Source organism: Dromaius novaehollandiae, chromosome 13 (assembly GCF_036370855.1).
Source record: "Dromaius novaehollandiae isolate bDroNov1 chromosome 13, bDroNov1.hap1, whole genome shotgun sequence".
Lineage (NCBI taxonomy): Eukaryota > Metazoa > Chordata > Aves > Casuariiformes > Dromaiidae > Dromaius > Dromaius novaehollandiae.
This window is the reverse complement of record NC_088110.1, coordinates 2,657,871-2,683,914: the sequence shown is the minus strand read 5'-3', so window position 1 is coordinate 2,683,914 and position 26,044 is coordinate 2,657,871. Positions and strand designations below refer to the sequence as shown.

At 51.9% G+C, this 26,044-nt stretch overlaps 1 protein-coding gene across 1 annotated transcript in view; it reads right to left on the bottom strand.

The window, feature by feature from the left end:
• Positions 1-1,319: 1,319 nt before the first annotated feature.
• Positions 1,320-26,044, bottom strand: part of CFDP1 (craniofacial development protein 1) — a 71,557-nt gene continuing 46,832 nt past the window's right edge. Inside the window, exons 6-7 of the mRNA XM_064519401.1 lie at positions 7,955-8,113; positions 1,320-2,191 (exon numbers count right to left, since the gene is read on the bottom strand). Of these exons, the coding sequence (XP_064375471.1) occupies positions 2,101-2,191; positions 7,955-8,113 (250 nt within the window). The 3' untranslated portion in view covers positions 1,320-2,100. The remainder of the gene's footprint in view (positions 2,192-7,954; positions 8,114-26,044) is intronic.

The following is a 26,044-nucleotide window of genomic DNA, read 5'->3' as shown; positions in this document are numbered from 1 at the left end:
AAGGAAAGAAAAAAAAAAATCAACAACCTTGGAGAAGGAGGGCCGGAGCGTTTCAGAAGAGCAGAGCTAGAAGGCCGGGTCCCTTCAGCTGGGGGCCACCCATCTTCCCGAATTAACAGCGTGCCAGCGGGGCTGGAGGTGGCTCCTGGAGCCCAGTAACACAGCCTGCCCCACGGCAGGGCTTCTCACTTGCCTCCTCTGGCTTGTGCTCCTCGGCTCCCATCCTGGGCCTTGGGGGAAATCCCTCCCGCTCCCCTGGGGCTTTCTCTGAGGAAGGGCGCTGTGACAGATGAGACCGGAGCAGGGCCCAGGGTGCCTGCACAGGCCTCCTCCCCGAGCTGTCTGAAGGCAGATGCAGGATGGCAAAGTTGTATCATTCCCACCCATACGGGATCTCCAGATGTCCCCGGTCCCTCTCCGTTCAGCTCAAGCTCATACATGATGCACACAGTTATCCTTCAGGTCCAACCTAGCTTTCACGCCAAGGGACGCTGACGTGCTGCCAAGCTCTGGGAGCAGAATCAGCCCTAAAACGCAGCTGTGTCGGATGCCCTGACACTGCAGCCAGGCAGCAGCCGGGATACCCATGCCACAGCGAGGTATCGAGGTCACGAGGGTCCTGGAGGGGCTGGTCCTCCCCGCTGACGCACAGCCCCGGCATGGCACTGCCCTTCCCCACCGCAATCTCCCGGACCCTCTCCTCCTCGGACAAGGGCAGAGATTGCCCTGAGCGCTTCCCCTCGGGGGATTTCGAGCACCCTGAGCGTATCTCAGGCCCGTGTTGGTCTCCCCACCCCTGTACAAGGCAGGAACACACCGTCCCTTCCTCCTCCACCCCGTTGCAAACGGGAAAGAGAGGTGCAGAGATAGGGAAACCTCTGCAGGGTCACCCAGCCGCCGGGGCGTCCAAGGTCCGTGTTTTTTTCAAACAGCGACAAAGCTGGCTCGAAAGCACTTGGAGACTAAGACAGTTCATCGACCGCTTTGTTTGTTTCTGTCAAATTTCAGGCTCGTTTAAGCAGGTCAATAATGGTTTATTCTGCACGTAATAAGGTGCCAAGGGCTGCGGCTCCCCATCAGCACATGCTGTTTTGTTCTTGTCTACCCTGCGCGCCGTCCACGCGGCAAGGGCTGACTCAGCAAACGCGCGTGGCCGGAGCAGGGCCATGCTCAAGGCCGCAGGCAAGGGAAGTCTGTGCCTTTGGTCTGTCGGCTGGGAGCAGCTCCGAGACACCGGCCTCCTCCCAGCTGCCCGGCGAGTTAAGGCTCTCGCTTTCCCCCGTGCCTCCCAGATAAACCACGCTGCAGGCGCACGCGCGTCTCGAGATGGAACGCTTTATTCACGTGCACGCTCGGATCCTGGCCCGCCCCAGCCGCTGCAGCTGCTCCGTCTCCTGGGCAGAGCGAACAAGGAAGGATTTCTTTGTCGGCTTGCTTAAAACCCCCCCCAGTATCCTCAGACCCCGTAAACACGTACAGACAGTCCGGCTTTGTCTGGGCAAGAGCAGGCACAGAGGGGCAGGGAAGGCTGCGGGCTGCCTGCGCTGGAGAGGGGCGAGAAGGGCTCTGGCCAGGCCTCGCGCACGCCTGGCAGCCATGAAACCTTCCCGTGGCGGCTCCAAGCAGCTCTCTCGCAAGCAAATGCGCGAGCTGAGCAGCCACCGGCTTTCCCGGCTCTGCAGGCGCTCGGGCACCAGTGCCCCCCAGAGAGAGCGCCCAGCCGCGGCCCTCCGCGCCAGCCCCGGCCCCAGCGCCGTGCCAGCTCCCGGCCCCCCCGGCTCCCCCCGCTGCCAGAAGCGCGGGGAGCTGGCAAAGGGTCAGCGTCGCGGTCTCTCCTCGGGGCCTGGCGCTTGGAGAGCTGCCTGCCAGGATCAGGCCAGTCGCCTCTGTCATCCACTGGGCAGTTTAACCCTCAGAGTGCCCCCTGCCCACCGACAAATACCCTCCCCAAACTAGTACAGCAAAAGGAAAAACCCGTTAAGACAAACGGGCTGAGTCTTGGGTAGAGAACGGTTTCTGTGCCTGGCGGTCGGCCGGCGGCCCCCAGCCGCTGCTCCGGCACAGAAGCGAGCAGGGTCCCCCGCGGCCACCGCCGGCACCTCAGGGCTTCATCCTGCTCAGCCTGATGTCGCGTTCGATCTCAAACTGCCTGTGATCCACCCGCTCCAGGAACGCTTTCCTCTCGATGTACCTGCAGGGAAGCAGAGAGAGGCGGAGGGGCTGTGAGCGGCGCCCGCGGCGGCAACGCTGCCCTGAGCCCGGGACGCGGGAAGGCCTGGAGGGACGAGCGGGGAGAGAAGATGGCATCTCACAGGGGCCCGGCCCACAACACGGATGGGGAACAGGCCCAGGGAGCACCAGGGGTGCAAACCAGCACCCGGCGAGCCTGCAGCACAAGAGGGATTTAGGCCAGGGGGTTCCTTGCCACAGCCTAGCTCCTTAACCACTGCTAATATTTACTTCCCCTCCCAGCGAGGCTTCCCAGACTGCTGCAAGGAAGCAAGCAAGCATGCGTGCGCCTGCCAGAAGCACCTTGCCATTCATTAGTGACACGCAGCTGAATTTTAATGCACTTTGCTGCAAACCCTTGCCACAGATAGCCTGGGGCTGTGCTACCAATTAACCTACAGAGGGAGCGAAATTGCAATTCAAAACAGGAGCTGTAATTGAATCATCACAATTGTTTTGCATTTGTTCCACAGTGGCAAACGTTCAGCTGTCACGACAAGGTCAGGAATGACGCGTGATGCACGGGCCCCCACGTTCGGCCTCTCTCTGCTAGCAACCGCTTTTCACGCGGAGCGGCTGGTGCCTGCTGAACGGAGACAGCCGTGCTCCGAAAGCAACACCGAAGGCTGCAAGCGACTTGGAAGCAGGCGGGAGGAAAGGTGAATCCTGCAGGATCGGTGGGGTGTTGGAGCCCCTGGGGGCTGGCTGGTCTCTGAAGGAAGGACACCTTGCCTGGAGGTGCCTGAAGACCCACTTGCACGTGCAAGCCCCCTCCCCGCTCCAGGAACAGGCCCTCTAGGATGAAGGAGCTGCTCCTTCTTTGCTGACAAGGCCTCTGCGCTCCGCCGTGCTTATCCAAACGGACCGAACGTGCTCCAACGGCCAGGGTGCCTTCGCCCACGCTTGCAGTGAATTCATTCAGATTTGTTTCAACGACCGACTTCTCCCCATCCTGTCCCTGCCGCTGCCCTCTCTGCGTGGCGGCCCGAGCCTGCCTCGCGCTGACAGAACTGGGTCAGCGCCTCTCCGGCGGCTGCCGAGCTCGGGGGCCGAGAGACAGCGGCTGGGCTGGGGCAAGGCTGCCGCTGACCCCCGGCCCCTCGAGGCCCTCGCTCCCCCCGCCGGCTCCGGAAAGGCAGGCAGGGGAGTGTCGCTTCCCTTTTTCCGCACGAGCGCGGAGGTAACCGGCTCCTGAAGCAGGGCTAGCAGAGGCCACGGGAAGGAAATGGGGGGGGAACAGTGAAACTTATACATTACAATGTGTCACATTGTCTGGGCGTGCCGTTCTCCTCCCCCTCCTCCGCTAGGCACCAAGGTCGGAGGAGCTGGGGAGGATCCGCTGCCCCGCGGGGACGGAGAAGGGCCCCGCGGATCTGGGCGCCCTTCTGCTGCCTCCGAGCAGTCGGGGAAACGGGGCAAAACGGCGGCCAAGGGCGGGAGATGGGGCCCGGGGCCCAGGGCCCTGGCCAGCGCTGGCTGCTCGGGGCAGGCCCCGCGCTGCCCGGTTTGAGGCTGGTAACCAGCGGCCGGGAGACGAGATTGCAGCAGCTGAGCAGGGGGAGCTGCCGGAAACTGTTTCACGAAGAGCCGGGGTCGGGGCCCAGCCTGCCTTGCCAGGCCTCTGCTCCCGGGGGAACCCGCAGCAAGTCGGGGTGCCTCCATCACAGACAGCGCCGGAGGAGACCGCTCAGCCTGACCACTGCGGCCTCCGGTCAGTCACCCCTTAACACGGGTGCCCTGGGGGGAACGCGCCCGCTGCTCAGGTAGCCGCAGCCTCAGCTGCTGCCTATGTGCTACCCAGGCGCTCTGCTGGCCCGGGGCAGCCCCTCGGGGGCCTGGGCTAGTGTGGATGGCACCCTGTAGCACGGGGTGGGGTAGCAAGAGCTACGAAATTTGCCCGCTCCATCAGCCCCTCGGTGACTTGCTTCTCCCAACTCCACCAAGGAGTCAATGCCTTCTTCCTCCTCCTCCTCCACAGCTGCCTTGTCTCTCTCACATGCGCAGGGATTCTCTTCCTGGGGGGGAGGCGATACGGATCGCAAAGCAGGAATGCTGTTTTGCGGCTCAGAGCCATAGCCGGTGGCTTTACATCAACCAGGAACCGTGCCGTTATTTCATGGAGTTGTCCTTGGCCGGACAGAAGTGCCATGGGGGCCAAAGCTGAACACGTCAGCAGACCAGCGAGGGACAGGACATTGCAATCCGCTCTATCTGTGCACACACCCGGATTTACGGGGCAGACGGCACGGGAACAACAAGCTCGTTTGGCTCATACCGCAGGCGCACTGCTGCCGGAGGTGCTGCCGGACACCAGCAGGGAAGCACCAGGTTTCCAGGGCAGACACGCACCTCCCTGCTCCGCTGTGCCCACAATCCCGCGTCTAAGCCACAGCTTCGTTATCAATTCCCAGCCTGTCGCTGAGCAGCCTGCAGCGAGATGCTGCCAAATGGCAGTGCAAAGTGTATGAACAAGGCCCAAGCGCTGACTGTACATTAGGATCTGTTTTTCTAAATAACCTTCATTACCCTAATCAATACATGCTGTAAATAATCAGCAGGCATGGAAACAGAGCAGCTGTGATCCACGCCAAACGAAGGTAAATTTGTTGGGCAAAGAGGCTGCCTCTGCTAATCAGGGCAGCTGCGAACTGCTTTGGGGAGGATGGCGTTGGTACTTTATGTCCCCTGCCAGCCACCATCAATCACACGGTGCACGACTGCGCCGGTCCTGCCCCGGACCCCGAGCGGGGCTGCTTCCCCACTGCGCCTGCCCTACAAAGGTGGCCCAGTTTAGAGGCTGCTACGCGTTTCCATTCCTAAAGTACATCGGAACGACAGATCCGCAGCGAACAGGATAGCTGCCTCCTCTCCTCACTTCAGCTTCTCCTTTCAAAACCAGGACAGGCCCTTGGGACCTGACACAATCAGGCTGCACAAACCCAGCTCCTGCTGCTCGGGAAAACAAAACCGCAGCCTGGAAAGGGTGATGCAAGGGGCGGAAAGTCAGGGCCAAGGGCAGGGTCGACATAGCCACGGAGTAGCACGTGTCCCCCCTCTGCCTTGGGAATCCTGGGGACCAGGCTGCGCCCAGCGCACGAGCGGCATTAGCAGAAGTTGCTGGGCCAGCCAACGGCACGCTGACGGAGTGCTTGTTGCTGCTGCAGCGTGGCAGGGCAGGTCCGCGGCACCGCTCGCACAAGAGCTCTGGGCTGCGAGCAGCGACTTCTGCAGGGTTATTGCAAAAAGGTAAAACAAGCCTATATTCTCTCCCCAGCAAAAGGTGCCTCCTGCCTTCCTCAAAACACACCAGGACCATTTCTGTAGCATCTTGGGTACGTGTGACATTCAACAGACAATCTGGGCCCGAGTTTCCCAGGAGCGAGCTGTGGCTTTCCTCCCCAGGCAGACATTTCCAATTGCAAAGCAGGACTCGCGGGGACTAAACGCGTGACAAACAGCAAGCAGAGGCTGGTACCGCAGATGGGAATTGAAGGTCACCAGCAGCAGGGATACGGGCAGTGCCCCACTCCTCCTGGCCTCGGCTGAAGGGTTAACAACCGCTCATGATGATTTTTATAGAGAGATGCGTAAATGATTGCCCACCAAAGGGAGAGCAGAGGCTTCCCAGCCTACAGTGAAGGAGAACAGGAGGCTCTGAAAGGGACAGCAGGCTCACGCAAAACAACCCGCAGCCAGCAGCAGCTGTGTCTGTGCGCTCTGCGCTGAAGCTGCTTTGTAAATGTGCAGCATGTGGTGCGCTGCACATCCACCAGTTCTCCTCCCCTCCCTTTTCCCCTTTCTTTCCCTTGAAGGTGGATTTAATTCAGTGAGCAGATACTCAGATGATCCCCTCATGTTTCACATCTGACTAGCACAGATTTTTAAGTATCTGAAGTTATCATTGCACTAATGGTTCTTGTCTGTTTAATGACAAATCCACTTGCCCATAGCCCGGTGGATTCTCGAGCGTGGGATTTGATAGGCAGTGAAAGCCAAAGCTGTTCAAGCTTACGGATACTCTTAAAATTGCTGCTCTGCTTTGATCACCTTTTCTATATGCTGATCACTTCTTCAGCCTTCAAAGACCGTTATGTTTGCATCTCTGGAAAGGTTTGCCAGGCATTGAGAAAGAGCTGTCCTGCTTGCATGAGGTGGGAAACAAAATGGCACTTTTCAAAAAAGTCAAGCACCTTTGAAAAAGTAAGAGATGCCACAGGATCTTCACTTAGGCCATCCCAGCTTGTTGGGAGCTTGTACAGCTCAACTACGACTACAGGTCCCTGATTCAGGCTGATAACTGTGAAGGTGTCACTTTGGGAGAGGAACAGTGTATCCCAGCAGGAAGATGGGTAGATGGCCAGCTTTTGACTGCGATGCTACTGGGATCAGCCCAGTCCAGATCAGTGGAGGCCCAAAGCCATTACCCCACTTCACGGCTGCTCAGATGTCTACATGGAGCAAATTCTCACTCCATAGCCCATCAGGACAAACCAGCCAGGTGCCACAGACAGAAACAGGACCCTTCCCTGGAGGGGAATTCACCCCAGCAGACTCCAGCTCCTGATGGGGCCCTACAGAAGCAGTCCACCATCCCCTCCTCTACCTCTATTTGAGACAGCCTGGTACGTGAGCTGGCTTGGCCTACACACTCCTGGCACGGACCATTTCACCGGAGAGCCTCGTCTAAGGGGCCATGACCATGACATTCGCTGTGCCGCAGACACCAATAGCATCAGCGATGATCTGGCACATGCGCTCTCTGCCATATCTGCATGTGATGTAAATTGCTTAGCTTCTTTGACTTCAGGGATTTCAAAGGAATGCCTCCAGACCTTCAGCACCACTACTTTGTTGCTCTATTTGTTAAATGGCACGTGTCCAGAAACGGATCGGGATAGATTTAATGGAGGAGGCGTGTTATGGAAGGGTGCAAGAACAAATTGAAAAGGGAATGGTTATAAAATATCTATGTGAAATATAAAATCAAATCTCTGTAATCCAGAAGCTCTGAGTTTTCCTGCAGAGTAAAAGAACAGCTTACAATAAAAATACATTTTATGAGCTGTCCACTAAGTTTGTTATATTTTCCCAGAGCCTAGAAAAGCACTTGTAGTGGAAATGCTGCTTCTGATCTTATTAACCTTCCCTGCAGTGCATGTTATTAACTTTCTGGTTTATTTACAGCATCACCATTTACTTTTACGATATTTCTATTAACTTCATTGGAGTGAACAGTGCTTGAAGCACATGATCAACACCCAGTGCTGTCATAATCTGCAATGCACCTTGCCAGCTGTTCTGGGCTGGTATACATCTTTGCACAGGAGGAGGGAGGTTGGATGCAGCTGGAAAATGCCATTTGAAGAATGAAATAAAAAACATACCTTCTAATTTGAGACTTTAAAAAAAAAAAAGTAGGGCAAAGGCAATTGTTTTTCCTCATGAGAGCGCTGCATTAAACCGGTTCACACTGCATCTGTGCCACTAGCAGGAGTGCAGATAAAGCACAGCCAGACTCCACCTTAGTTGGACTTGAGGAACTTATGAAGGTTGTTAAGAAAGTGATAGGCGCTTGCCTCCAGCTACTGTGGACCTCAGCAGTCTTTCCAAGATACCAAGAACAGCTATTCGCTTTATATATCCATAGAGTAAATTCTTAACAAATCCCAGCATGCTGGGAAGCAGTGGGAAATGCTGGACTATTATTAGATAAAGTCTCTCTTACCCGTCTTTCCCTCGGTTATGGATTGCCAGCTCCTCCCCAATGCCCTCCTCCTCCTTGAAGTTCTCCCAGTCCAGTTTGGATTTCTCCAGCGTGCTCATCTTCTGCTTTTTGGAGGTAATCTTTCCAAGAAGGCTGCTCATACCACTTGGCCTCTTCACCCTGATGGAGAAAAAGAAGCAAAGGCTACTTCAATACAGGGAGAAGATACCAGTTAGCAATTAAAAACAGAGTTGAGAAATGTCACATGTAAAAGTGACAGCCTTCACGATGGTGAGCCATCTCCACTAAACAGATGGCCACCAACTTCAGGCAGCCTCCAGACGGCAAAGTTGCATTTCCTGCAGATCCTACTCTGTTGTCCCCCTGTATGCAGGATAGTTCATTAGATGCACATCTCAAGCGCTATCTTTTTGTAAAAGGGCTTTTCATTTATCTTCTAAAGAGAACAGAAAGCTTTCAGGCCAAGAGAGACCATTAAATCATCTCGTTTGACCCCCTGTGTACCCCAGGCCAAGCCATTCCACTGATCACCTCGGTGCTAAGCCCAACTCTTTGTCTTCAGTTTAAAGTGCCGTTTTCTGGAAGGAATCCAGCCTCAGTGCGTCACTGGCACTGAGAACACATCTAGGATTTAACCATTTCATTGTTATAAACAAGCCTACTTTCAACTTGATTTTTGTCTAGCTTTAGTTTCTGGCTGCCACTGCTCATTCTAAATCTAAAAGCACTCTGGTGCCCAGGCTGTTCTCATTAGTAACATACTCACACACCATAATGAAGTTACATCTGAATCTTCTTTTTGACAAACAGATGGAGTATGCCTCTCATTGAAATGCATTTTGTACTAGCCCATGTATCATCTCTAAGATTTTATTGCCCTATGCTTCAACAGCCTTTGAAACCAGGGACACCAGAACCGTGTGTAATCCCCTGCTGTGAGCAAGACATCCTTCTTCTGAATGCAGTTCTCTGCTTCTGTCCAAGGAGAGCATAAATCCCGTTAGCTACACCATCGTGTGACGCGCTGATCCCCAAAGCCAGTGCACTGGGATCCTGCATCTTTTGCCAGGTCCCCTTTTAGCAGGAAGACCACTTTTGGCTCCCATCTCCTTGTTCTCCAATGAGCGGTTTGCAGTTAGCCACCTATCACCAGGCCAAACTTGGGCGGCGGGGTGCTGCCCGTCGCCAGGCCCGGGGTGAGACGCGAAACGGCAGCGCTCCCATCTGCTCAGCGCTGACAAGGACCGAAATTCCACCCACGCGGCAGGGCCCCTGAATCTCCGCTTTGTGCTGGGAAACGCACACACACGGCACGAAGGACTCGGGTCAGCTGGGTCACCGTCTGAGGAAGACAATTCTCAGAGCTGGGAACCAGTAAAACAAACTCGTATTAACCCGTTCTTAAATCACCACCGAGAGAAGGGGGCAAACAACATCCCATTGAACTCCTTGTTTACACACATTCCAGAGATAACTGCAGGCCTGCGAAGCCCTTGCTTCTGCAAAAACCCCGAGAGGAAATGATTCTCGTTCCAGGGAGATAGAGGAATTTGGGATGGGGGGGCCGCAAGGAAGGCAGCCAGGTGAATGCAGCAGGCTGCTCTCGCTTAGTACTCTCCAGGCAGAAAGCAAGCACGCTCTGCCCGCAGATAGCTGTTCTTGGGAAAGCGTCCAAAGCTGTCCTTATCGGATCATTAACGTAGTTTATGCTTCCATAATTTGCAAGCCTCTAAAGAAAAATAATTCCACAGTTTATATGGAATTAAATCAAAGAAGATGACATCTTTATAAGCTTCAGCCAGAAGACTCTCAGAGCAAGAATGGCTGGCCATGGTCACTTGGGGTTGCAGCTCCCTGCCACCGGCCAGTATATTTGAGGTGCAGGACCCTGGATTAAGGACACCTTGGCAGGCTCCAGAGCTGCTGGATAAAGCTGCCTGCCCCTCCTCGTACTGCCAGGCCAGAAGAGCAAAAATGTCCGAGGACCTGGTCGTCTTGTTTCTTTCCAGCCCTGCCAATCTCCCCGTGCCCGCTGCAGGGGAATGTGCCACACTGCAGACACGAAGACCAAGCTGGATGCTTTATCGGTCACCTTGATCCCCAAACATCGCATCAAGAAGCCTACAGTCCTCATATGACCGCATAATAAAACCCCGACCCTTGCTCAGCCCCCAAGTTCTCCCTCACTTTGTAGGACACGACGGCTCTGAGGGCCCTTATCTGCAGGTAGCAGGGGAAAGGAAAGTGGTGCAAGGGGACACCTGGCCCAGCAGCCTGCGCAAGAACCTCCTCGTCATATGATAAAAATGGAGACTCTGCTCCCACATCAAGCTATCTATGCCTACGTGAGCCTTACGCAACTGCCAAATCTAATATCGGATATATGTTCAAATTGTGAGGGAGTGGGGAGGAGAGGAGATATGGCAAATAAGAAGGAAAAAACAAACACAATATTGGGCAAGCATCCCTCGTGGCATTCCCCGCTGAGCAACAGCTCGGAACGCAGAGCCGGGTGTTTGTGTAAGGCAGCTCATTACAGCGCTCTGGGAAAGGGCTTTGCTGCCTTTGCTCTCAGTGCAGACTACTGCGCTCACCGTGCTGCGTGGGACTGGGGCCGGGGAGAAGAGAAACACACACACAATTTTCATTTGAAGATATTCCAAAGGGTGGAAGACAAACTTTTGCCACACTCCGATATCTCAGACAACTGCTTTGAATAAAGTTGATTCATTCAGATAATTAGCGCAATGTTGAGCACAAGAGAGACCACCACATGCAAGATAGCTAGGATATGACACAGGATCTGCCAAACACCCAGAGGCCTTGGCTTTCTAGCAAGAGATAGAGTAAAGATGGCCAGAGACAGACCTGGGGAAGTGCTCTGTCTGATCCAACTTATTATGTTGCTCTTCCCCAACTCTGGTAGGCAGAAGACATGTGAACGAACACAAGGTATCCAATAACGCACTTCTCTGAATGTGCTTTTCAGACACATTTTTGCCTGCCTTTGAAGTGGGAGAAACAGGGGTGCAGAAAAGTGGGCAGTTGTCACTAGATGTCTCCAAAATTGCTTGGAAGAAAAGAACTTGTGCCATAAGAGAGCCATCTCACCTGCCCAAGGCAGTCACAGCTCACCTGTACCCTGCCAGCTCTTCCATAGGTGGAAGCCTCCAGTCACTTTCAACTGTACTACAGCCAAGCCCGACTCCGCAAAACAGACAGCATGTGCCTGGAAAACCTACTTGAAAGAGCCTCAGGCTCTTTACTGGCTGTTCAAGGTATGCCTGCCCTGCAGAGCGACGAGCAGGCTCAAAGGCAAGCTTACACACGCCAAGTCTGTTGTCCTTCCTCTGTGCCCCCGGCTGTCAGTCTGGGCAGCTGTCGGCAGGGAAGAGCTGCTTGGGACAAGCAGCCAAGCAGGGCTGCGGCGTGCTTCCTTCCACGAAGCACAGACTGGGGTACGCTGAGGGACAATTGCCTTGCCCGAACCACAGTGGAGGACAGCCAGGAGTGCAGGGAAGCATGATTCAGGACTGGAGACAGAAGCAGAGACAGCGTGGACTTCACAGTAGGGAGCAGAGTCTGTAGGCTGGATGAAGGCTACTTTCTGTGAGTTTGGTCTCCCATGGCAATTCCTGGCGTACATTAACAATGTCTACACACACGTCCATTTGTCACCCTTCTCTTAGCATGATGCACAGCCTTCTCTCCTACCACAGGGGAAGGATCCTGGGGTGAGGTGTAATGGAAGAACAGGGCAGGGGAGACTGCAGGAGAAATACTGCTTCAGCAAAAGGAGTGGAGATGAGAATGTTGTTCAAGGTCTTCATATCTCCTCTTGGCCATTGATCTCAGGAATATCTCTTATAAGACACAATTTACCTCATGCTTGAAGCTACAGGGGTGAGCTTATGAACATGCACCTCCATTAGCAGCTTCTGGAGAGCTGTAAGAAGAATTTCAAGTCAATGGTCCCTTCAAGACAGGGGAGCCTAATGGAAGAAGGGGAGGCTATGCTGCATTCTTGAGTTCATGGCTGTTCCAAAAATACTGCTAGTAGCTGGCATCTGCCCCACATTGCAGACAGCCCCTGGGCTAGATTATCCTTAGCTCTGCTCCTGCTTGGCCAATTCTGTGCTCTTTGTAACAGGACTATTCCTGGGCCAGGCAATGAGACAGAGCTGGGCATGGTCTGAAGGACATGTTCAGATCTGCTGCTGTTTCTTCATTCTGCGCTGAGCCTTTCAACACCCTGAAAGAATCCAACAGCAAACCTGGGGGTGGGAATTCCGATGCCTGTGCCAGAATGAAGTAAATGAGAGACATTAAAGTCCAATTAAAAACTTGCTTGGCCTTAAATGCCTCATCTGTTTCAAAAGCAAGTAAAGGGGCCTGATTAATTGCATTCAGTGCCAACAAGAAGAATTATTACCCTTTTTGTACTCATTAAGGGTATCTGCTGTGGCATCTTTAATCACTAAGGCATTTAAAAGAGAGAAAGTAATTCGCTAAGGCATAATGGATCCTGGGGATGAAAATCAGGACAATCGTCTATTTAGGACACAAAGACATGCTCTTACTTTCCGCAACTAAAAAGCACAGCCCCAATCAGCCCCTGGACCAGCAAACAAATACATCGTCAAGCTCTGTCTTGGTGGAGGGATTCCCTCCAATTCCATCCAATGTCTTTAGGACATGGCCTGTGCAGCACCCACCATAGTCGGGCACAGTGACAAAGAGCAAGCAAAAGCCTCCATTGCTATCCAGACACCGACAAAAACACTCTGTATTCGTCTCCTTAACAATTAGATTTCTTCCCATCTCAATGCAAGCCTGGAGCCCGACCAGGATCTTTGAGAACTGTTGCAATGCAAATGATAAAGTAGCATTGTCACAAATAATCCCTGCTATCTTGCAACGGGAAGGTCAGCAGCGTTCTGGAAACATGAGTCTGCCTCAGAAACGTGACTCTGGCTTCATAATCACTAGTTTTACAAAATACTCTTAAAGTCATAGGAAAACAGCTAAAAGGGTCTGTTAGTCCATCCCTCCAGCCGAGGCAAGATCAGCTCCTCTCTTCTGAAAGACTTCCTGACATCAATCCCCCACACACTAGAGATTTCAGTACTTCATTAGCCTTTCACTTACATAAGTTTTCCCCAACGTCTAACTTAAATTTCCTTGCTCAGCTTACGCATATGACTTGTTATCTTCCCCCTAGTAGCCACTGAGAACAGATTATTCCCTTACTTTTTGCAGCGGCCTTTTATGTCATTGAAAACTTTTCATATCCCCCCTCAGCCTTCACTTTCCTAGACTAAACAATCCCAGTCCTTTCAAGCTTTTCTCATTCCTCATGGTTTCCAGCCCTCTGACCATTCTCATCGCTCTCCCTGGACTCTCTCCTATTGGTCCACCTCTTCCTTGAAATGCAGTGTCCAAAACGGGAAAGGGCTCCAGCTGCAGCTTTACCAGCACGGAGAGCAGAAGGAATACTTCACATGCCTTGCGGAGCATGCAACTCCTTACGCAGCCCCCTATGACGTGTGCCTTTTCCACAACCGTGTGACATTGTTGACTCATGTTGAGCCTGTGATTCACTCAGATCTGCTCAACGGCTGCCAAACCAGTTATTTCCTTCCCTGATTTGTGTAGATGATTGCTGCTACCCAAATGTACAGCTTCGCACTGGTCCTTCTGTGCTCCTCCTATTTGCCATCACATTTCCTTTGATGCAGCAGATCTCAGATGCCTTCACAAGTCGGCCTCTCTCCTCTAAAACACCCTGCCGCAGCTGTCGAAGAGTAACACTGGGGAAAAGTACCTCCCGTCTTTCTGAAATACCTACGCAGGCAACTCAGCAGCTGAACAAGTACCAGCTGGCCAAACAAGATCAAGCCAACAGCCAGAAGTAGGTAGGGACTAGCAGGGTCAGATTGCAGGATGAGCTGTGAAAGTACTTTGACATCAGCCCCACTGAACAAAAGGTGCCCAAAGGAAGCCTACTCAGATGTTGATCATGGAGTCAGCAGCCTCCTCAGCTCCAAAAAGGAGCTTAACCTCCAGCAGCTCTGCGCCACCCCCTGCCTTCGGGATCACAAGCAGTCTACTCTCCACTGCTCTGCTTCTGTTGTCTCCTTGGAAGCTGGCAGACCACAAATCCTGCAGTACTTCTCCATCCTCCTTGCGTCATCTTCCTTACTGTGGATAATAACTGCTCTAGCAAGATCTTACTTTTGTCTTGTATCAATACTTTTAAAAGGGGCTTAGTTCATAAGAGGCAAACACTGAACACAAGATAGGATGCCATTGAAGCAGGGAGGTTCTGAACCTCGAGGGAAGTTCAGTGCCAGGAATCCACCTGAGGATGTATGAACAGTTTGTTGCGTGTTAGAGGGTAATGGGCAAAAGCGCTTACACTGTCTGGCACGAGAGGACAAGCAGGAGGCATCCAATCTCAGGTCTTCACTTGGCAGCTTTCCCTCCGCCTGCACAGAGCTGAACTCCCACCACTCCACCAGGGCGCGGGGAACAGTACTGCTCAAAGGCTTTGCGAATCTTCAAGCAGAAAAAAAACCAACCCAAACGCAAGCTGCCCTACGAACCGTTTCCCTGCTGGCTCCCTGCGATGCAGAGCAGCCCTTTACAGGGCATCAGATCTATTATAATAGGATACCAGCCATTAAAAGACATGGAGTGCCAAAAGGTGGCAGGACTGTGTTCATCATCAAGCCTTGACTCTCCTGCAGCCCCTCTCCTGCCCAGTTCCCTTTTCCCACTAGAGCCCGGTGTATTTATTTGCAGCACAGATGTGGCAGCTGGGTTCCTGGCCTCTGCACCACAGGGCCCTCATCAAAGGCATGGCACAGCTGCTCTTTGCAAGTGCTACGGGTTGTCAACACCTAGCCGAGAGCTCACCCTCGGGCACAGCACTGGTGCAAGTCTGGTGTGCAACAGAGAGCGCTATGCGAACAGGGAGATCTTTCCTAAATGCTTGGATGGCAGGGAAATGCAAGGGTGAGAAACTATGCCCAAAGAGAAGAGCACGTAAGGTTTCATAAATAGTAATATCTATTCCTACCCATGAACTGCTGTAAAGCTGAATAGTTTCCTTAACGGCAGGAAATGGTTCTCATACAAACTAACCACAGCTGGGCAATCAATGCAGCCAGTAAATACTTTCATTTTAATAAGTGGAAGATTCCTGCCCAGTGCACCACAGATCACCCGCCCCACCGTCCTCCTTTCAGATGAAAACGTGTACACGTGTGACAAAGACACACCCCAGTAATTCTGTAAGTGTACCCAAGAATGCATGCCGAAGTCTGGCTCGTGGCCTACATGCCAGCTCTGCTTTTCACTCCCAGCCTCTCCAAACCATCTCCCGGGACACAGGAGCAGGAACACAGTCAGGGAAGAAGATGAGCGCATATCAGAAAGGGAAGCACAGTCCCATTTGCTCTTTAAGGTCAGGATGGTCCAGCTGGGCCTCTCTATGAAGCAGACGACAGGCAAATGACAACAGTGCCCTACATGCCACCTTGCAGGAATATTCCCCAGAACGATAAAACAGGTCTTCAGACCCCCCAAATACCCAGCGCTCCCCCCTTCTTGCCCTGTCCGGCTGGCTGAGGCAGTCAGGTAGAGGATTCCTGAGCTCCCATTCTGGCTCACAGCTTGCTGCCCGTGCATCCCAACGAGGACAGCAAAATCTCCCAGACAAAACTCAACTGTGCTTTTTTTCTTCCCTTGGCATCGTTTCCCTGAGTGGGCACTCGGGTGGATGTGGAGAACAGATCAGCTTTTTCCCAGGCCTGCCTGTCACAGCAGGCATTTGAAAAGAGAAGCCTTCCCAAAGCCAAGCACATGCACGCTTAAAGCAAGCGAGAAGGAAACGAAGATAAAAGGCAGGGTAGATGCTGCTGGAGAGCCGAGCGCGGTGACGATCCTGTTTGGATGGCAGCGCCCAGGGCTGAGCCCCTGCAGGCCAGGCCTGGCAGGGAGGAGAGGCGGCCTGATTCCCCTCTCCGGCCAGGGCGGCATAGTTTGAGGAGCGCACTGCCAGTTCAGACACTAGCGCCCCTCCATACGCTCCGCTTGCTCAGGTGGGAGCAGATGCTCAGCACGTATATCCCTAGAGCATACACAAATCAAGCCAGAGAACCCTCCCGAAATACCCCAAAAGCAGCGATTTTGGAGCTGTGGTATACAACAGCATCTCCGTAGCAAAGACCACAAGGCTCTTTGCTTTCTCAGGGTGACACGCAACACACCAGCAAGGAAAAGCAGCCATGACTGGGGCAAAAAACATTTTGCAGTGCTACGTGACACCACAGAGCAGGCGGCAGAGACTGCTAAACCCTAACGAAGCAGCAGACAACGAAGCCGACAAAACGCAACTTCTCTGCGTGCGAGTCTGCCAACAGACTGAGACAAACTTATTTCTACTGCAAGTCCACGGAGGGCTTTGCTGACAGCAGCTCCCAGTGAAAATACTCGGAGCAAGATCACCCCTGCTGAAGGTGGCTGCTCCTACTGCAGCAGAGCCGGCCTCAAATGCTAAAAACAACAACAAGGAAATGCAGCTTTCAACTCCAGCTGATAGCACGAGCCTATCGATCCAAGTTAACCCCAAGTTATCTTGTCCTCACTACTGTTGCAACCCAAGCTAGCAAAGTTTGAAGAGCTAAGCCGAGACCGGAGTCCTTTTTGGTTTCTGGCAGTCTTTGGCCAGCCACCCCGTACCCTCCCAGGCCTCAGGACAGCCCCATAGCGAAGTAACCAGCGCTTCTTGCAGCTTCTCTCCACTTGTAGGAAGTCTTTCACACCGACTCTGCTGAGCTGAGGAGATAATCCAGGATTGCAGCCCAGAGTGGTAGAACTACTGTCAAAAAAAGCAACTTGTCAGACACATATGGAAGCAAGAAAAGACACAACCTCTGCAAAGTGCAGGCACACGTCCTGCCACTTTAGATGAGATGCCTGTTTCTCCCTGCTCCCAACCTATCACCCAGACAAGCCTGCAAGCTCGTGTGTTTGCACGTGCCTACGTCCCTTATGAGCCTCCTGAACCACACCGAGATGTTGTCCCACCGGTAACAGCCTTCTACCTCTAAAAGCATCTCCTCTTCTCCTCCACAATTGACCACATGCACACTCAAATATAAGACTCATATGGGGTTGAAGAGGGCTTTGCTGCCATTTTTTCCAATAAAAACACTCACTGCAAAACGGTCCATATGTGCACAAGTACCTGCAGAGAGCAAATTTCTAAATCCCTGCGAGACGTCATAACAGTAGCACTACGCTACAGAAACAGAGGGCCTGGCCTTATAACAAGATGCTCAAGTGAAAGAAGAATTCGCACTGCTCCCATTTACAGCAGTGTATTTTAAAGAGCTGCATGTCTGCAAAGCGCCTAGCATGACAGGGTTAATCTAGCCAAGCCTCTAAGCCCAGCAGGAGATTGTTATATAACAGCAACAATACATACATCCCATCCTGCAGCTCCAATCGCCCTGGCCCTCTCTAGCCCCACACTGAATGCTCCTCTGCACATGCCCGAGGAGGCCGACAACAATGCATGTGTATGCTGACTTCCCCTGGCGGATAGCAGCGGCTGGAGAGAGGAATGTTCACACAACCATCAAAACCACACAGGCTTCTTTCCCTTGAGAATTAACCCACTGGGGACCCAAAAGCAACTACAGACATAGCAGAAGCTGAGCAAGAACCGGGATTTATATCCCACCTTCCCACGCACCGCCCTGCCTGCCTTCCTGCAGCCTTGAGCAGGCTGGGTCTACAAGGAAGGGAGTTTAAGAAACTCGAGAGAGCGATAAAAGGGACTGCCAGGCAAGGACAGACGGACCGCGACACCCCAACAGCCCGGCAATCGAAGCCTGGCCGAGATGCCGTGGGTTTCACCAGCGCAGAGAGGCAAGGACAGATGTGACAGACTAAATGCAAGCTTGACATTACCTCAGTGAGGATTGCTGCAGGCAGTGGCAGAGCTTGCCACGGGCATAGTCAAGGCTGGATGTATTTGTGTCTAAATAAAGTCAGTGGGGAATAGAAATTTGTCACAGGGGAAAAAAACATGTCATTCCCACCTCCCAGCAGTAATGAGTAATGGCCCATCAAAGGGCAAAGCTCTAGTATTCCAACTACTATTTTATTGCTAGATTTATTACTAAGCCAGTGCAGTGAATTTGCGTGGAATTTTACAAGTTGCACAATGCTGCTTTGCTATGGGAGACTGCACCTCACCTTCAGAAGGGAATAGGTGCCATGAAAACCAGTTAGCAAACACAGAAACTCAAGCGGTACGTGGCAGAGGGGTCTGCAGAGTGGATGGTGAGCAGAGATCCCAGGTATTAACTTTTCCCATGCACTCCTCAAGATGTACAAATACTTTGCACTCATCTCCAAATCATGAACCGTGCTGGATAGGCACGATTCACTTTCCAAAGTGCAGGGCTGGGCACCCACACGGACCTAAGTGCTGCTTTGCTGTGAAACAGGACAGCACAGATGCAGTACCATCTCATTTTCCACTCTCTTCCCCAAACTGGGGAATGACTCAAGTATAGATACAGAGCAACACTACACACACAAATACAGTTCTTCCCAGAATACAACCAGGCAGATGGCAGAGCTGGGCCTTCACGTACACCAAGAGGCAAATTTGCTCAGCAGGGGACAAATTGGATGACTTGGCACAGGAGCGGGAGACAGTAGCCATAGACACATTCCTATCTGCTGCTCCCTACATTTGAAGAACATCACCTTGCAAACGTGATGCAGGAAAGGCAAAGGATCACCTTGAGATCTCACACTGAATCACAAGCACAAGGAAAGAACTTACCAAAAATTTGCAAATAGGAAGGATGCACTTCATTTACTTCCCCCTTTATGCAGCAACGACGCAGGTGTACAGCTCTGCCAGAGCTAGCAGCTCTCACGCTACAGGCACCTAGGTTCATACACCGCCTCGCTGTAGGGCCTGGCAGAGGAGCATGGGCTGGAGTCTCGCTTCACAGGCTCAAGAGGCCCATCAGCCCTTGGGGAGCTCGTGAGCTTAGCCAGAGCCCCTGACCTGCAGGCTCCCTTATCAGCAGGAAGGTCTCATTAGGGAACGGACAAGAGTTTCCTGCTCAGGCCCGAACCCTTTGTGAAGGGACGGCTGCCATGGAAAGCCCATTTCCTAACAGCCAGAGGAAGGAAAATATTTTCCTTAGGCCCTTAGACATAGTTGCTACGGGGTTGTCAAGAAAATAAAGTTGCACTTGTGGAGTGGAGCAGTACTCACCATGCACAGGCTGTTACAGCGGGATAAAGGTACTGCCAGCCGCATCACTGACTGCCGTGAGAACCGAGGACAGTTTAGAGTGGCATAAGGCCCCTCTGTACTAGTATAACTGCAGCTGCCCTCCGGGTTGTACTGGCAGAACTATTTTAGCAAAAACAAAATCTCACACCCTTGTAATCAGTGTGACATTGTGCGGTGACCATGGCTCGCTCTGGCTCCTTTCCAGCTCGGAGCACAGACGGAGGCTGTTTCAGTAGCAGCCTCCTCTAATGCATTTGCAGTGGGCCAGCCAATTACACCACAATATCTGTGTACGGAGCTCAACAGGAGCTTAATTGAAAGAGCTGTAGCATTCAAATGACTTCTGATACTATAGAGACGTTAACGACTCCAGGCCAGTGCTAACCAGCCCCGTCCGATGGCTCCGCTGTTCTGCTGACGGGTAAGAACCCGCGACGCGGGGCCAGCTCTCCAGCCAGCGCCGCGCCCCCGTTCACGCAGCCCAGCGCCGCAGCCGGGCCGGACGCCCAGGCAGTCGCTCCTTCCCAGCTGGAAGCTGCGACGTCCTTCGGGGAGGCACTGCAACTCGCCACAGGAGCTCTCCTCCCGGGGCATCTGGGCAGGGGCAGCTAGATCTGTGCCAGCCCCTGGAGAACCGAATCTGGTTTGGGTTTGCGCGGGAGCGTGCTGGGAACACTGACCTGCTCCGATACGCTGCCCTCTTCAAGGCGAGCAGTAACTCTCCAAGCCTCACGGGAGCACGGCTGACCCTGCCTGCCTTTAAGGTGATGCAACTTCTCTATACGCGCTGGCCTCTAAACAAGTTCCCAATGTACTTCAAACATTCACATCTATTATGCTGTAGGAAAACAGGGTGAAGCTGACAATTAGATAGATAAGCTTGTGATAGCTGGGGGTGGGAGGGAAGAAAACTTTAAAAATAATTATTAAAACTCTCCAAATTAAAAAATACAAGTGTCAGAACTCCCAAAGTAAACTGTTTTCGCATGGAGAATTAGAACCTGCAAACACTACTTGCATTTATTTGTATCGAAAAATATTCTCCTTATTCATGCTTTTCCTATCTATTTAATGACACTCCAAAGTTCTGTAAACTATTTGGAATGATAAATGCATTTATTCCGATTTCCCTACACCAACACAAATCTGATATACCCAACCCACTCCAAGAGGGTAGGCTACCTTTAAATTGGTATCTTAGTGCTTCCAGTAAAGAACTCCAGTAGTAGAAGTAATGTTTATAAAGGTATAGCTGTTCTTATAGTGTGCGTGTGTGTGCGCTTGCTTTCTACCATTTGTATATCTGAACCAATGCATATCAATCAATAAAAACATATATGCAGACAAGTTGCCAGCAAACTTGTGTTCTCACGTGGCTGAGAGACATGACATGCGCCAACAGGAGGGATAAAAAAGAAAAGTGAAAAGATGCGATGCTTTTTGATACCTGGATCGATCAGGCTCGTGAACCGAAAGATGCCAGAAGCTACTGAATGCCGATAGCTGTGGCAAATAGCAGACTCATGGGGCTACATCTCAGGTCACAGGCTGGAGCAGCGCAGAGTAACACCCTGCGTTACGCCCATATTTAGGCATGGAAATAAGTGCGACTTGACTTTCAAACACTTGCAGCTCTCACTGACTTCACTGGGTTTAGTTGAGACATTTCAAATAAAACAATCACGACCACAACTCTGGGCTGGGACCAAGCACGGACCATTTTTATCTTAAAAGGCATTTGTTTGAGAACATTCAGATCTGCTAGGACCAACAGCACTAAAATTATTTTACCGTGCAACCTTAAAAACATTGACATCTTTGCCTGCAAAATGACATGGTTTTAATCGGTGACCAAAAGTCTTAAAAAAGAACAGACAAAAAAAATTGCTGGCAAACCGAGGAGAAGTTCTTCCCTGCTCCTTCCTCCTTTGTCTAACAGCGGATCTTTTGTTTAAGACTGCAGTTCGGAGCAGCCCTGGAGTACTTGGGGAATGTCCCCGTTACGACGGGCCCTCCAGACCGGTGCGCAGTCTTGATTTTAACCGACAGAGAAGCTGCTCCAAATCACGGCTAAGAAGTGCTGCTAATGGAATTGTTCCAGCGCTAAAGGGATTTCCAAGCGGATGAGCGCGGACGGCCCCGCAGCTGGTGCGATTCCCACGCTGCTCGTCGCACCACGCAGGCCCGCGGCTGCACGGTGCCTCCACCGTCCCCGTCTCCCCAGCCTGGGAAAACAGCCCCTGCGCAGCCCCCAGCAACGCAGGGCGCCGCAGCTCTGCCAGGGCGAATGATTTGGATACGGCCCGGCCTTTAGCTCCGACGAGCTTCCTACCGCAGCCGATCAGCGCCGGGCTTCGATCAACAGGAGGTGAGAAAGCCAAGACGCAAGAAGCGAGGAAACCCCTCCTCCCCCCAACAGTTAATCTGACAGCTGTAAGGAGAGTTGTGATTACAACCGCGCTGCCTTCCACGGGCCAACGTCTGCGAAGCCCAGCAGCCCGGGATAAGGGAAAGGTCCCGGGAAATTAAATCAGCGCGAACAAGCTTCAGGGCTCCCTAGCATAAATGTATTGCTGTGACGGGGAACAGAGTAGAGCGACTTGAAGCCCAGTGGAGCAGTCGCTTTGCGGTGCCATGCAAGTAAATAAATAGCACAGACTGAATATAATAAATTATCTTCCGGTGGAAGTCTGTCCTGGCAGTATGTGGGACTACGGGGGACAATCAACATTTGGGCACTGTTACAAGCAGACATAAAATGAGAATTAGGGCTTGATCACATTTAATTGCTTTTGGGAAGGGTCCACATTGCCAGGGTATCCATCAAAATTACCTTCCCTCCTACAAAACCGTTGCATCGCAGGTTAACAGCTTGCCAAATGATCCAGATCAAAGAAGGCATTTCATGGGGTAAAGACAGAAGGGAAACACCCTAAAAGCTTCAAAGGTGTTTGCCATATAAAACCTGAGGTCCAACCCAAGAGAAAACAGGCAATAAAAAGTTAAAAACTCATCCTGTCGCCAGTTCTTTCCACATACAACTTTCCAAGGCTGGTGGCTGCAGAAAAGGCTCAGTAACAAACAGAAGGCAAAGCAGAGAGACCAAAATGTATTTTAGAGGGGAAACTAAGATTATCTTGTGCTTTTTTCCAGGGCTCGACTCAAGTGTTTTGAACGCCTGCAGCTGGCAACGCCACCTCTGAGCGCCTTCCAGCTTCGGCAGCAGCCACTCAGAAGCGCTGCCCTTCCTCTTCCTAGAGACCCACCTCGCTGGAAATAGATTTCAAGTCCCCAGAGGAAGAACATGGAAACAGCTGAGCTCTAGCCACATGCTCAGTTGTCACCTTACAGCTGAGAGGCAGGCGGAGGGGTGACAGCAAGGCTTCCCCTCCGCCCACACGAGGCAGTTGGGAGGCTCCTGAATGGAGCTGCAGACTTCGCGGTTAACGCACACCTACCAAAAACTGCTGGGGAAGACGGGGCTCTCCAAAGATGGGACCCTGAGCAGGCAGGGCTCCCGGTGCCTCCGGCAGCCCCCCACAGCAGACGGTGGCCATAACTGGGTTTTCAGGACACACTGTCTCCGAATTCACTGGTGAACGTCCCACAGCCTCTGCTTGGTACGATGCCAGAGCCATTTCTCAAGTCCCGCGTGACCTACCAGCTGCTGAGGGCAAACCAGCAACCCATACATCAACCAGCGAGGGGACGAGACCAGCAGACTGCTGATGAATGAACAGACAAATGCATCACAAAACTCACTCCCATACTCTGGGCTGGAGGGAGCAGGTCCAGGTCCCCAGTTCTCCCAGGCTGCCTGCGTGACCTCGGGCAGGTCATTTAATTTTTGTAACAAGTCTTTTGTCTCAGGAGACCAAGAACTATGCTACAACACTGAATGAGGCAGGCGCTCTGCCAGCTGAGGATTCAGACGCCTTCAGGGAGCTGTAACAGTTACGCGGTAAATGCATTAACCATGGGAACAGCTTCCCAAAGGATGTGGTGGATCCCAAATTGTAAGTCTTTCCATTGCGAGTGGATGCCTCTTTCAAAAATGCAGGCTGTAGTTCAACCACAAGCGTTCACGGGGAGCTCTCAGGGAAGTGCCGCGACCCGTGCTATGGCAGGAGCTCAGAGCAGGCGTCTCCAGTGGCCCACTGCACAGAGCACATTCAGGCTGGAATACAACAAACCCCAGGCCTCAGAGGAGGATAAAACAGGGGTAGATGAGCCCATAAAACACTTAATCAGCTGTGTAATGCTGTACGTTGAAGAAATAACATTGTCTCTGAACTTCATAGGTAATCAAGTCAATGCTCTGAAATACAAGGTTCTGTCCCTACTAATGCTGATTCTGCCCGGCAGGATCATGCATCCCAGCTCATTCCTTTCTTGAACAAAAAAGGCAGTGTTTTCACCCCAACAGACTTGCTATTACAACCACAGCCTGTGCCCTTTGCACCTTGCCATGTCAGTTCAAGTCTTTCTTGGCTTTCCTCTCTTTGACTCTCAGGCCAGCCCCAATTTTCAGCAATTTCCGTCATCTGACCCCCAGCCTGCTGATTTCCCTTTGATCCAACCTGTGAGCAATCCCCTAAACCTCATCACCCTTTAGCCAATTCTTTTTTAAACCACGCTAAATTAGATCTCCTGGTGAAAGTTTAGATTCTGTTTCCCTGGCACCAGTTTCTTCCCGACACTCCCCCAATGAGGTCTAGTGCCTCGGGAAACAAAGGCACAGATGAGCCTTCCCAGCAGGCAGCACCCTGACTACCCAGACAGATCTCCAGCGACAGGTCCTCTGTCACCCAGCCCGCCTCTCGCGGTTCCTGGAGAGCATTCCTTGGCAAGGAAGGGATGAAAGGGAGTCTTATGCATAGCCCAACCCCTCCTTTTCTTCGACTCCATCTGTGACAACTGCATCAAGGGTCAAGGCTATCATGCTCTGCCTAGGAGCTGCCTGAGGATATCCTGACACATGCACCCCACAGAGCGTGCTGAATGATGCCAGGCATTAGTCACATGTGTAGTTAGAGTTCTCTCTTGACAAATCAAATGCCTCAAGCTGCTCCATATCACACAGTGGTTCCCAGTAACAAGCAGTGGAGAATCTGTCTTCCTGCAAACAGACAATTCTGACACATTTCAAAGGGTAAGGTTAGTGAAGGGGGTGAAAAATCTCTCTGAAGGCTGGAGAGAGCTGGATGGGTGGCTCCATTTGACTAGCCACCCCCATGCTCTCCTCTCCCTCCTTAGGCAGGGATACAATTCACTTTATCGAAGTCCACCTAACACAGTTTTTGCTTATCTGGAAGCTGGACTAACCAGGTCCTGTGCACACCTCCTGGCTTGACTCTATGCTACAGCTGCTCTCCAACATCAAGACCAGGCTCTGCAAATAGCAAGATGCAAGAGGGTCAGGCTGAACCTCCCAAGAGACCAGCAAGAAATAGAGACCTTAAAGGAAAAAAAAAAAATTCTCCCATCTGCCTCAGCAAAATCTGGATAAAATGTTCTCATGGTCCCTATCTGGGCTGGAATCTGGCATTTCAACAGGCTTGCTCTCACATCTCTACAGCTCATGCCTGCTCCACACAGGCACCTCGGTGGAAAGGGCTATTGATACACTACTAATATAGTAGTTGTACCTCATTTTCTGATCTCTTAGCTTTCTTCTGAGTCTCTAATCTCTAGTTCTCTTCAGAGTCTATAATCAAAGGTCTCAAGTCAATTAAGACCAAATTAAAAAGTGACAACCCCTTCCAGGATGTTTCTGCTGTAAGACTTTTCCTTCTGAGCCCTTTCCTTCTATTCCCAACCTAAAACATTACCAGGAGCAGAAGAACCCAACCATGGTAAAGCCTTGCTAAGGAAAAAGCCTCTCCTATTACTCTTCTTATCTAAAAATGTGGCACCAAGGAAAAGAGGCAAGAACGGATGCCTAGCAACCCTGGCTCATGGCAAAGAGCTGGAAAAGGCCCATCTCCAGGAGGGCAGAGCGGCAGTGCTTCCTTGTTAGTGTAGCCAGCAGCTGCAGAATCCAGGCTTTGCTAACACTCTCTCCTGCCTTCGCTGTTGTAAAGGAAGTCGCCTCCCTCCTCTCCCCTCCCAAATAAAATGCCAAAGCCTGCAGACAGACATCCTGTCATGTCACCTCAGAGAGAAGAGGCAACTTGACTCATCTCAGTGGGATGCGCAGCACAGACTACTCTGGTTAAGGCTACTTTCACTTCAGGTTAGAGTAGGAATATTTTGCTCCCATGGTTGATCTTTGGTTTAAGGTTATAGCATAAAGAACGCAACCAGTCCTCAATACTTCTGATTACAAGTATCCAGAGCAAGAAAGGAAGAGACAGGCAGGGAAAACAGAAGGCAAGCTGGATTTTGAAACTCCAGGCACAACGCAGCAGACCACTCATTACCCACAGCAGTCTCCCACGCATTCATCTGTGACGTTGCTGCCTGCAGAGCTCTTTCCCACAGATGCACGCTGTGCGACACTTCAGGAAGACCTCAGTTAAACAGCCTTACTACAATATATTTTAGTTTAATGAAAACAAAATCCTGCATTATTCATCAAGTCAGAATAACGTGAAACAGAGAGCATTGAACTAGGTACCATGTACTAAACACTGCTCTCCAATGACTATTTTAAATCTACCTCAATTTATGCATTAAGCCACTGGATCAGTAATTTAGGCCATTTGATGGCTAGCATTTAAAAGGGCACATTTCTGGAAGGGCTGGAAACCTGTTTG